Source organism: Passer montanus, unplaced genomic scaffold (genome assembly GCF_014805655.1).
Source record: "Passer montanus isolate IOZ18808 unplaced genomic scaffold, ASM1480565v1 scaffold41, whole genome shotgun sequence".
Taxonomy (NCBI): Eukaryota; Metazoa; Chordata; class Aves; order Passeriformes; family Passeridae; genus Passer; species Passer montanus.
In genome coordinates, this window is record NW_024368930.1 from 7,462,934 (window position 1) to 7,475,741 (window position 12,808).

General features: G+C 59.7%; 1 protein-coding gene across 1 annotated transcript in view; it reads right to left on the reverse strand.

Annotated features, from left to right (window-relative positions):
• The window catches only part of NOL4L (nucleolar protein 4 like), a 61,930-nt gene extending 61,534 nt beyond the window's left edge, over positions 1–396 (reverse strand). Inside the window, exon 1 of the mRNA XM_039719362.1 lies at positions 88–396. Within this exon, the coding sequence (XP_039575296.1) occupies positions 88–396 (309 nt within the window). The remainder of the gene's footprint in view (positions 1–87) is intronic.
• Positions 397–12,808: the final 12,412 nt, after the last annotated feature.

Below are 12,808 nucleotides of genomic sequence, written 5' to 3' on the forward strand. Positions count from 1 at the left end.
CGCCCGCACCCCCGGGGAGGACAAACAGACACGGACAGGCAGGCAGACAGACAGACACAGAGCCCCCGGGGCACGGAGCGCACTAACCGTTCCCGTTTTCACCGGCACATATACCACCACTTGACCCATCTTCGTCGCCTCCCTGGTGCCGTTTCCCAGGCGGAAGCCCTTGGACCGGACCCAGAACTGGAACTTGCCTTTCTCCCCCCCGCCGGAGCCGCCGCCGGAGCCGGTTCCCCCCTGCAGCACCTCGGCGATGCGCTGGTACTTGCTCCGGGTCACCGTCTTGGTTTTGGCCGAGTCCCCGTAGGTGCGCAGGCACCAGTCCCGGAACTGCCGCCCCAGCTCGCTGTCCCCGGGGCGGCTCCCCCGCAGCAGTAACGGCGGCTTCGGCATCGCCCGACCGGCGGCGGCGGCGGTAACGGCGGCGGTAGCAGCAGCAGCGGCGGCGCCCGGCCCCGCGCCCTGTCCCGGAGCGGGCGGAGGGGCAGCGGCGCTCCCGGGACGGGCTGCGGGGGCGACGGGCGGGATGGAGCGGGGAGCGAGAGGCGCAGGAGGGGTGGCGGCCGCTGTAACGGGGAGGAGGGGGGAGCACCGGGGCTCGGACAGCGACCGGAGGGAGGTACCGGCGGCGCCAGCAGCAGCAGCAGCCGCTCCTGTCACAGGATCACAGGCGGCTCCGGCTCGTCCCCCTCCCTCCCTCCCTCCGCCCGCCGCGGAGGCGGGCACCTGCCGAGCCGCCGCAGAGCCGGGGAGGAGCCGCGGGGGCAGCGGGAGCGGCGCTGGGAAGGTGAAGAGGGGGGGTCCGCCACCCGCCGCGAGGACCGGGATCGCCCCGCAGCGCCCTCGGTTGACCGGAGCGGCTGCGGCTTGTCCCGCCGGACCGCGAGAGCCGCACCCCGCCCCAAGCCCGGCCCCGGGGCAGCCGCGGTCCTGCCGGCCCCTGGAGCGGGAGACAAAGGCCGGACCCCGGCCCCGGTGCCTCGCTCCGCTCCCCCGCCCTCCGCATCCGCCTCGCGCCCCGCAGCCGCGGCTGTCCCGCGGCGGGACCGAGCGCCGCCGCTGCGGGGCGAGCGGGGGGGTCGGGACACGCTCCCGATGCTCCGGCCCCGAGGGGGCGGAGGCGAGGGCGGCCACGGCGGGCCCCGGGGGGGGGAGATGGGGCGGCCCGTCCCGGCCCGCGGCTGCGGCTCGGGCTCTGCCCGGCGCTCACACGCATGTGCCGAGATGCTGGCGGTGCCACGCGTGTGCTCGCGGTCTGTCCATCGGTGTCACATGTGTGCTCCGTGCCCACCTGGCAGCGCCACGCGTGTGCTCCTGGTCTGCCCATCAATGCCACGCATATGCTGCCGGTCTGCTCCTCGGTCCCACGCGCGTGCTGCTTGTCCATCAGTGCCATCGGTGTGCTCCTGCTCTGTCCATCAGTGCCACATGCATGTTCCATGCCCACTCAGCAGTGTCATGTGTGTGCTCTTCTTCTGCCTGTTGGTGTCACATGTGTTCCCTGTCTGTCCATCAATGCCACATGTGTGCTCCTGGTCTGTCCATTAGTGCCACATCCGTGCTCCATGCCCACCCAATGGTGCCACGTTTCTGCTTCTGGTCTGTCTGTTGGTGCCACCACCCCAGTGCCTTGTCTGTCCATCACTGCCACACCTGTGGTCCCAGTCTGTCCTTGAGTGCCACACGTGTGTTCCATCTGTCCATCTGTCCCATACTCGTGCTCCCTGTCCATCGGTGACCTGCATGCTCCCAGTCTATCCATCACTGCCATACCTGTGTTTGTCTGTCCATCACTGCCATACCTGTGTTTGTCTGTCCATCACTGCCATACCTGTGTTTTCTGTCTGCCCATCAATGCCATATTTGTGGTCCCAGTCTGCCCATTGGTGCCACCTATGTGCTCCATGCCCATCTGGCAGTGCCATTCATGTGCTCCTGCTTTGTCCACCAGTGCCACATGTGCTCCATGCCCACCCTGTAGTGCCACAGGTGTGCTCCATGCCCACCTGGCAGTGCCACACACTTGCTCCATCCCAAGTCAGGGGCACAGTGGGGGTCCATATGAGGGCTGCATGCATGGCCAGCAGTAGCACGGCTAGCACGAGGATGTAGGAGCAGGAGTCGGGAGACTGTTGGAACCTGGAAGAGGAATTTGATGTGTCTGGGAGTTCTCTGAGTGCTGGAGGTGCTGGGCGTGGCATTGGAGCAGCCAGGGTGCAGCAGGCAGCAGTGCCATGTGCCAAGGCTGGAGACAGGAGAAGATGAGAGCAATTGATGGCTGAAGGGCAATTTTCTTCACTGTCCCTTGCCCAGTGCCAGTCACATGGTGCCCATCCAAAAGATCTTGAGGTGAGAATGGAATGCTGCAGGAGCTGAGCCATGGGTTGGCCATGCCAGAGCGGGTATGGTGAAACCAGGGGATGTCCATGACACTGGAGCATTGGCATTGCTTGCTGCAATATGCCAGAGTAGATCGTGTTGACTGTCCCTATCCCACTGGATATGTGGACAACTCAAAAAATTCTCAGTGCCACCATCCAGTTTGCTCTGGGCCCAACATGACACCATTGGAGAGGGACTTGGGCAGCTCAGAGGGTCTTCCCTGTTGTGGATTTTCACCCCCAGGCACATTGTGTAGGATGCCTACAGGAACTTGATGGTGTGCTGCAGTATTTCTGATGGCCACTACAAACAGGATGGACATCCTCTGAAGCCTCATGGAAGCCTGGCTGTATCCAGGGATGGCTGTGAGGAGCAGTGAGTGGATGGAAATGGAAGAAAAGAAAATAAAGGATGTTCTGCAGAATTTGTGTTCAGTGGACAACTTCCTCACAATGAATCTGTGCATAAAGTCAAGCTCAGCTCTCAGCCTGCTCCAGCCCCTGGGCATACACCTGTCCCAAACAAAGCAGTGAGTGGTTGAGCTGTTGTTCAGAGCTGGCTGGCACAGGACAGCCTATGGGGGATGCTATGAGAGCTTGAATCAGCATTGTGGGAGATGTGGGGACCATTGGATGGTCAGGAGAGCCAGGGTAAATCCCATTTCTGGAGTCCAACCACTTTCCAGGAAATGTTGAGAAAGGAAAGGAATAAAAGAACATTTTGCTTCTGCTGAGGAGCTGGTGTACCCGGGAGTGATGCTGCATTTTTCACCTTGACCAGACTTCCTCACTGAGGTCACCACTGAATTCCCCACCTCGCAGTTGAGCTGCTGAGGAGCTGGTGCAGAGGGAATGTCCTCTTGCAGCAGAAGTCTCCTCCTACCTCAGCCCAACCTTTGGAAGGTTTGGGGTCATTTATAAAGCAATGCAGAGAGTCTCTCTCTGGTGAGCATGGACGTGAGTTTCCTCAGTGTGTGGATGCAAGGCCAGTCACACCCAGAACTGATGTCCTCTGAGTGGAGGATTCAGGGCAGACCATTCACACCTGGCATGAAGGCTCAGATCAGTGTTTCAGATCAAATCCAGCATGGATTCAATGAGGGTTTCACTTGCACTGCATGAGCAATCTCATGATGCTCCAGATTAGAATGCATGATGTTGAGGCACTCTTGTCCTTAAAGATAGGGGAAGAAGAAAGTGGAATTGTTTGGTGGCACTGGACCTTCAGCTGTTGGTTCAGGCTGTCAGGTACTGGGTGTGCTCAGCACAGGGTCTCTGCTGATGGCTTTTTTATAGACAAACGTGGTGACTTCACAGCCATTGCTATTTATGCTGCATTGAAAAAAAAGTTGGGTTTTATCTAAGCACTCTCCTGCTCTTTCCTCTTTTAGGGCACCTAAAATTTCTAATTTCTTACAAGTTGTGTTTTGTTCTAAATAAGTTTTTGGTCTTCTGACAAAAATGCTCAGCTGGACCAGGGATTGGACATGCAGAGGGCAAAGCAATTGGGACTTACTGAGGTCTGAAGAACATTCGAGATGGGAAGAAATCCTGCCACGCTGCCAGAGACATCCCATGAAATACTCCAGAGATCATAGCAACATGGAATGGTTTGGGTTGGAAGGGACCTTAAAGACCATTTTGTGCCAACACCCTGCCCTGGGCAGGAGCACCTTCCACTAGACCAGGTGGCTCCAAGCCCTGTCCAGCCTGGCCTTGAGCACCTGATCTTGCTGGTCAGCATCTGGATCCGTACTTGAGCAGAGCCAAAACTGGAACTATTTACTGGCTGTCCCTGAGAGTTGCTGGGTGGGATCAGAGCCAGGCAGAGGGGTGGGCACAGCACCCAGCCCATCCTTAGCCATCGCTGAGTGCCAGGCCCCACAAAGGGAACTCAGGTGTTAATAACCATCCCTTCTGCTGGCACCCAGGAGTGCTTCCTTGGGAGGGACAGAGAATTTTGGGGTACTTATGGCATCACCACGGGTGATGTTTGGTTCTGGTAACTTTACATTTACAGCTGGATAGCCAGTGGTACCTGAGTGTCTTAACTGTCTCTACAGTGAGTGTGAGACAATGAGCACCCACAGAAACCATTCATCCCCATCCTCTGAACACTCCCTGTGCAGTGAGATGAATTGCTCACTGGAGCTGCCTTATTCTTCCCATCAAGCACAAAGGGAGCCTCTGTGTCTCTGTCTGCATCTGAGATGCTCACCTGCCCAAGGCAGGTGATCCACCAAGGGGAGACCTGTGATCCACCAGCAGGATGGAAGAGGGGAATGATCCCAAGTTGTCTTGGGAGAGTCATTTCAAGGGAGGCACAGAAAAGTATGAGGGCTCTGGCAACACTTGGACTGCCACCTGGTTCTGGTGAGCCACGCTGGGAGAATTTAGCCTGAAACTAGTGCAGGGAGAGTTTGCTGGATTGTTCAGGAGAGAGGAGAGTGTCTTACAGAGATGACTCAGCTTCCTGATCTCTGAGAAATGGATGCTGAGAGAAGGCACATTTGTGGAAAACCAGAGATAGACACCAGGGAGGGACATGGGCTAAACCTTAGAACAAGATGAGTAAGAATGAACAGACCATGAATATCCCTGTGTCTGAAACAAGGAGATGCTGACCAAGCATTGGAGCCACCAGGGTCCACAGGAGTGACCTCAGAGAAGAACTGGGAAGAGAATCTGGTGGCTGCAAAAAAGAGCTTGGTCACCTCTGGGTGACATGGCCCAGCGTGGATGCCTCTCACAGTGGGCACTGCCAGGGGTCCCATCGGGGTCTCTGTGCCCAAAGTGAGAAATCCAATTTAATTCTCCTGTAGCTTTTGCTAACTCTGAGCCTAAACAAAGAGGTTTCCCCAAGTAGAATTATTCTTGACTCTAATCAAAACCCAATTTAGATCCAGGTCAGATAATAAGTCAAAGCAGCTCAGGGAAGTCAGCAAGGAGCGTGGATTCCTTCTGGAGCTTCTTGGATTTCTGTCTGTATCACAGCACCAAGCATCATTTGGTCAGACCTTCAACTTGGGAGAGGCCTGGGACTAAGAGAAACAGAGCAGCCAGAGTCACAGATTGAGCAGAGATTTGTGGAAATAATAGACATTTCCCCCACCTTCTTATTCAGTCTCCAGCGTGTCTTCAGAGGGCTGGGAATCAAACCACGTGGCCACTGGATTGATGTGCTTGGGGGAAGAGCCACAGAAGGAGTGGGGTAGCCTGGCGCCGTGGGGAAGAACCGAAATACCCAGCAGCTGCCAGAGCTGTGTGGGAGCCTGGGCAGGAACAGCCAGGGAGCTGCAGAGCAGGGCTGAGCTCCATTCCCAGAGCTGCGTGGGGAAGGCTGATGGCACCTGCCCACATCCTCTGTGACTGCACATGATGCCACGTCTCCCTCGGTTTCAAGACCAGCAAATTCACCCTTCCCTGCTTTTTCTCTTCAGGAGAAAAAAGGGAAAAAAGAAAACCAACCTGGAGACCACAGCTTTGCAGGCTGGGCTGTGCTAGGGCGGCACAAGCTGTCAGCAGCGTGCTGGGAGCAGCCGGGAGCAGCCGGGAGGAGCTGGGGTGCCCTCAGCAAGCTGGAGATCTCATTGTCTGCGTGGCAGAGGACAAGAGGAAAGGAGTATGCACCAAAAATAGTCTTACAGTTTAAGAAGTAAGACTGTTCCTGTGACCTCTCACAGTTGTGTTGGGTTAGCAGTTGGACTCGATGATCTTAGAGGTCTTTTCCATCCTTTGCAGCTCTGTGGTTCCTTGGTTCTCTGATTCTGTGCTGGGGGGTCTGTCTTCCTCCACCAGTCCAGAGCAGGGTCCTCTCCATTTTTCCAGGTGTGATGTGTTACTCCAGGCACATCTGCTCAGGCTGTCCTACCCAGCCCCTTCTCCCTCCTTTGAAATCCCCACCATGGGTACACTCCAGCAGCATCTGCAGCTGCAAACCTCTGGATGGGGCTTTCCAATGAGCCTGCTCTGAAATCAGGGTGTTGCTTTGCTTTCTGGGGAATCCCTGCTGCTTCTGCAGGACCCCTGGGCACAGCTGGCACAGGAGGGGAAAGCTGGGGTGGGCAGCTCTGGTCCCTCTGGAAGACCCTCCCCGGGGGTCTGGCCTTACAACATTTAATGCCAATGCTGGAAGGAATTCCTGGCAGGTGGAGAAGACACCTTGTGCCTGGGGAGTGCTGCCTGCTCAGCAGGCCCCAGGAAAGGCTGGGTTTACATTTTTGGTGTATTGGGGGACCTGTGGTGATGTTTCTGGGTGAGATTTGATGCACTCAGGCTGAATCCTGGGAACTTGTACAGCAGCAGGACAATAAATGCCAGCTATTCCTCAGTCTGACTGCATCCCACCTCTGAATACTTTACAGGCTTTGACCCAGCTGTTAACTCAGAAGTGGACACTGGTCCATGTGGCTCATCCATCCCAGCTGGCTGCCCAGCAGGGTCTGTGCAGAGGACACTGTGGCTGTTGATGGCAGAGCTGCTTGTGGCTGTCCCTGAGCAAGTCCCTGGTACCATCCATCCCTCTCCAAAGGCTGGGTTACCAGCAGAGCTGAAAAGCCTCACCTGCAGCATCACCCCCAGGAGGTGATGAGCTTCAGCCAAGCTGCTTCCATGTGGGACAGGAGACAGCAGAACCCTCCCAGAGCCAAACCCCATCCCATGGGATGCTGCTGATTCTCATCCAACTTTCTGTGTCAGTCAGCACTGGGGCAATTTCTCCTGGATTAATCTGGGGACTGTGTGATTGGGTTTTTGCCTGATTTCCTCAGGGATGTCCCAAGTGTGGGATGGTCCCAGGATAAAGTGGATTCTGTGCCATCCTAGGGCTGAACGGGTTAATTTTTGTGCTTCCCTCCCCAGCTCGCTGCGGACTCTGGCTGGGACAGAACATCTGTCTGTTGCTATGGCTGCAGTACACTTGAAGGGGATGACTGGATAATTATTGCAAACATCCATCCTGCCTGGTGTGCTCCCGGACCCTCCCTGCCCCAGCCAGGGCAGCGGCCGCTGCTCGGGCACAACTTCCCTCGCAGGGACCCTGCCGAGGAGCGGTGAGTTGGCATCACCTTTTCATTTGCATAATTAATGTGGCCGAGGCTGCAGGGCTCCTGGGAAATCCGACGCAGAGCAGCAGAGATGGAGTGGCACGGAGGGCTCCAGCCTTCTCGAGGCTCGTTACAGCTCGCTGCTGACGCCCCACTTTGGAGCTACCGGGGAGCCGCTCTTCCCCTGCCGTTCATTCACCACCCACTCCGAACCGAGCAGATTGCTCTGGGCTCGTCCTGCCGTGCCTCCTCCTGGCACAGGATCCCACCTGGCTGCTGCTGAGCAGGACCCTGCCAGCTCAGCACAAACCAGGCTGCAGACCCCTGGGATTGGGAGGCAGCAATGTCCTGGGTCACAGCGTGGACCCAAGGCTTTCCCTGGTTCTCCCCTAGGCAGGCTGCTGCTGCTGCTGCTGCTGGCACTGTTCCTCCCCTGCACACCCTGCCTCTGTTCCCCTGCTTGTGCTCCCTGCCTGGGCTTCCTTCCTGCTCTGCCTGCCTGTGCTGCTGCTGCCTGCAGCTCGGCGACTTGCTGGGCTCAGCTGTGCCCACTGCTCACCCCGCAGCAGCTGGGCATGCCCCGTGTGCGTGGCTGCAGTGCCAGAGCTGCATCCCCAGCCTCCAGCAGAGCCTGCTGCCCGTTCCTGCCTGGTGATCCAGGCAGGATCCCTGACCTCTGGTGGAGCCCATTGCCCCTCAGTACCTGGTGATACACCTGGGATCCCTGGCCTCGCCTGCATGTGCTGGACCATGGCAGGGCCAAGCCCCATTCCTCCTTCCCCTGCTCCCTGGAGTCAGCCTTTCTCAAAATACCCGTGTCCCCTTTGTTCCTGGGGTTGCTGCTGTTCTTTTGCCTGCTGGCATTTAACCCTGCCTGAGATCTCACACCAGGGGTGTTCAAAAATCCAGATCTTGCCCTGTGGATTGCCCCTGTTTCAGCAAGTCCCACCTCTGAATTAACAGAGCAAAAGATAATGCAGAAGTTCCCCTTCTGAGCAGCCACTGCTCTTCTGTTTGACTGGGAACTTCAATGCAGCCATTGTACATTTTTTTTCTGTTTATCAACACGTGGTGGGTAAGAAGCCCAAGTGGAGCTGGGACCAGGATGAGGGCAGACCTCCACAGCCACTGGTCAGCAGACAGCAGCACAGCTGGGACCCTCTGCCAGGCTCACTTCCACTCTGCAGGGATCCAGGTGGGCAGTGCAGGACAAGGCTGCCTCTTGCTTTTCTCATTGCCTCTAACATTGTCAATAAATAACGCTATTTTCACACAGTGCTTTGGATCTGCAGAGCAGCTGTCAAGCACTCATTGGTGTGGAGCATTCCCAGAGGATCCATAGTTAAGGGAGGGAAGATGGAGCCAGGTCATGGGAGCAGAGATAGGTAGGGATGGAGCCAGGTCCTGAGACACTCCATCAGGCAGTGCTGCCTCTTTACAGCAAAGGAAGGAGGATGGCACAGAGATGGAGAGATCTGTGGGCTACTCCTGGGTCCTGTCTGATCCTTATCATCCCAACATTTTTGTGTATGATTCAACAAAGTCCTTTGCTTGCACAACTTACTTGATTCTCATCTCTATGACTCAGGTGCAAATGATCTGCTCACTGTATTTGCAGTGAGAGGGTTGAGCCCCGTGGCTACAAAACCTCAAACTCAAAAGAGAACCTCGCTTTGATTCAACCTGGAGGACAGAGCCAGGTGCTTCACTTTTGGAGGCCCTTGCAGAGGGCATGGGGTGAATGAGGGTGGCAGGTGGGGAGGTGCCACGTGAGCTCTGTGACCTGGCTCCCGGGCACAGACAAGACTGGCATCTGCTTGCCACACATGCAGAAGGTCTGTTAGAGTGTGAAGGGCTCCTGGAGCCCCCCTCTTCCCCCAGGAGCTCATCATATCCTGGATATGCCCCCAAGGAAGCTCTGGGATCCAAGGAAGCTCTGGGATCTGCTCTCCTGAGTCAGGCCTTGGGCAGGCTGGGTTTTCAGAGGGAGGTGTTCTGCTCACAGAGCAGGCTGCAGGGAATTGCAGGCGCTCAGCACCTCTGAAAGCCCTGCCACAGGGTGCCCAAATCTCCTGGGAGGAACCTCACTGCTGGGTGCCTGTGCGTGGAGGTGACTCGCCTGAAAACACACAGGGTATCCAGGAGCTGCAGGGCTGTGGGAGGATCCCGGCAGGAGGATTGCTGTGACAGGCAGAAAGATGGTGCCACTTTCTTCTTGCAGAGGGGTATCTGTGGCAGCCTGGAGCAGGTGGGAGGCTTCTCCTCCAGCCCCTGTGGGGACAAGCTCTCTGTGGCCCCACTCCTGTTGGTAATTCTGGGGAAGAGGTAGCAGTGCCCTGTCCCATGGCAGGGTGCAGGGCATTATCTCCTGACAACAGTGTCAGTGCAGTGGTGACACCTGTGTCCCCGGGCAGCCCTTAGAGGGATAAGTGCTCTCAGGGACAGCTTTGGTTTCTGTGCTCCCCCAGGACTGCAGGCAAAGCCATGGCTGAAATGCAGAGCTGTGCCTGGCAGCGGGGCAGCGGCTGCAGGGGGAAGGAGGAGGAGTGGGCACAGAGCTCCCCCAAGGACAGCCCTGGCTTGGAGCTGGCGATGGGGACTGGTGTGGGGATGGAGCCTTGCCACCTCCCCTACCTCCTGGGCTTGGCCCCATTTCCAACGTGTCTTGGCACCATATGGCGCTTGCTTTATTTGTTCTGCTGCGACTTGGGAAGGAGGGCAGTGTTTCATTGTCTGGCAGAGGAGGTGGGACGCAGGCACAGGAATATGCCCGTGTCCCGCGGGATCGCTGCCTGAGCCAGGCGCTCCACATCTCGTCCGAGCTGCAGGTCGGTGTCCTCATCCTTCCAAAGAGAGGGGTTTCCCCGGAGAGTCGCTGCCGGAGATTCACCCACCCACGTGGCGTCGGAGCTGAAGCAGCACCGCGTGTGCGGGCGCGTCCCGGTGCGGAGCACGACCGACCCGCCACGGGACGCTGCCTGTAGGAGGAAAACGTGGCAGCGCTGCTCCTGACTCATTGCACAGGCAGCAATCCTGCGACAGCGATGCCGGGCTTGCCCAGCACCAAAAAGTGACAGCATGCTCCACCCACCCCGGCTGCGGGAGCAGGAGCCTTCTCCGCATGCCCGCGGTCTGGAGGAGCCGCTATCCCGAGCACATCTCCCCGTCCTGCTCCGTGACACACCGAATCTCACCCTACTGCCCCCGTCCCGCCGCCCCCGCGCTCCCCCGGCTCCGCCGTTCCCTCCCCTCGGTCGCGCAGGGCTCAGCTCGCCCCACGGAGCTCTGGGATGGGGAGGAAGGGGAGAAAGGCTGCTCAGAGGCTGAGGCCCAGCCCTCTCAGATTTGCATATTTTTTACTGGCTCCCAAACAACACATTTCTCCGGGGAAGCGAATGCGTCGCCTGCCGTCCCCGAGGGTGCTGTGTGCTGGGACAGCAGCCGCTCTGCGCGGAGGGGCCGCGGTCCCGGCACCCACCGCGATCCGCTCCGCACGCCCGCACTTCTCCGCTGCCGCAGGAAAAGCCTTTCCCTTGGTGGTTTCAAAATTCTCGGGCTTTAATGCTGCTGCCCTGGGACTGGGTCCGGTCCCTCTTGGCTCACAGGAGTCCCGGAGGCGGCCGGGCTGCAGCCGCCTGCTCAAATCTGCTCATTTCTATTTTGTCACTAGAATTTCCAGCATGTCCCTCCTCTCGTGTATAATTTAGTCGCATGAAAAGGAACCGCGCGAGGAGGAGAAGAGGATGGGGAAACTTGCAAAGTCAGCCATGGAGAGGGAATCTGTGTCAGGAAGCATCACAAAGGGAGCCGGGGGATTGGCTCCGGTCGCTTCCAGCGGCTGTGTGTGTGCCAGCCCCTCAGGAATCGCCCGGCGGCTCCTTCCCTCCCTGCGTCCCTCTCGCCTTCGCTGCGCTGCGGCCGGGCTGGGACAGCCCATCGCCGTTGCCATGGCTGCGGTGTGCGGAGGGGGGGCTCGGCCGGCTGCCCCCGCCCGAGCATCCCGCGCCTTCCTCCCGCCGGCCCCATCGGGTACGCTCCGGCCCCGCCGCGGCCAAAGCCGCACCGTGGATTTGACACCCGTGGGATTAGACAGGGCTGTGCCCGCGGGAGGAGGAGAAGTAGGAGAGGAGGAGGAGGAGGGAGCAGGGCAGCTCCGGGCTGGGCGGCCGCCAGCCGCCCCGGGGAGGGCCGGGAGGGCGGCGGGCAGGTAGGGCGGGCAGGGCGGGCGGTGCGGGGGGAGCCGGCGGGACCGGCGGGGCGGCGGCGGCAGGAACCGCTCGGTCCTGCCCGCGGCCGGGGCCGGGGAGGAGGGAGCGGGGGCTGCTCCGTCCCCGCAGCCCGGACCGCTCAGCAGGGAGCGGCCGGAGCGGCTCCTGCCCGAGAAAGGGGGGCCGCGGGCAGCGGGGAGGGGGAGGCCCGCGCTGCGGGCAGCTGCTCCAATCCCGCCAGCTGCGGCCCCGGGAATGGCCCTGCCCGGCTGTGCCCTCCCCGAGCTCTCCTTGGGGCGGCGGCTGCAGCCCGGACACCGGCCTTGCTGCGAGAGGAGCCTCGGGGAGCGGCCGTGGCACCGACACCGGGACGCCGGGAGCGGGGGCGGCAGCAGCACAGGGGCCCGGGACCAGGGTGTCGGTTCACCGAGCCCTCGGTGGGAGCCATCGGCGGCTCCCGAGGCGGCTGCCCCGAGCCGCGGTGCGTTCCCTGCCGCGGGGACCCTGCGCCCGCTCCCTCCGGGGATGAGCGAGCAGCGGTTCCGCCGGGGGCGGGCAGCTCCCGTTCGCCCGGGGCGCGCTGGGTCGCTGTGCCGCGTGGGGTCGGGGCACAGCCAGCCCCGGCAGTCCTGCAGTGCAGGAGAGGGTGTCATGGCCTCTGCGGTGCCACCAGGCTCCCGGTGCTCCCCGCTGTGCAGGCAGGATGCAGGCAGGGTGCCTCCGTGCTCCCGATTACCATCTTGTTTGGAGCCGAGGCAGCGGCTGTAATCTGATGCTCTCAAAGTTGGTGTTTACAAGGGACATGGCAGCCATCAGAGGCTCTTCTTGTTCTCCTGGTGAAAGCATATTCCTGTCTCCGCCGCGTGTGGCTGCTCCGTGTGCCAAGCACTGCCCGGGTCACACTGAGCATCCTGCAGGAACACCTCAGAGCGTCAGAGCCTCCAGAGCTGCTGTGCTATCAGCCCGTGGGGTCGGGGCCCCCACACCGGGGGCTTTGGTGGGACGGTGGGCTCACACCCTCCGGTGCAGTCGGAGCTCGGGGCCAGCCTGCTCTGGGTGCCTGCAATGGCCGTGTGCCGTCAGGAGCCCGCCTGCTGGACAGGGGGTGCTGGGAGGAGGGCGAGCTGGCTGCCCGCGGGACTCATCAGCTCCCTGTTGACAAATCCTTTCA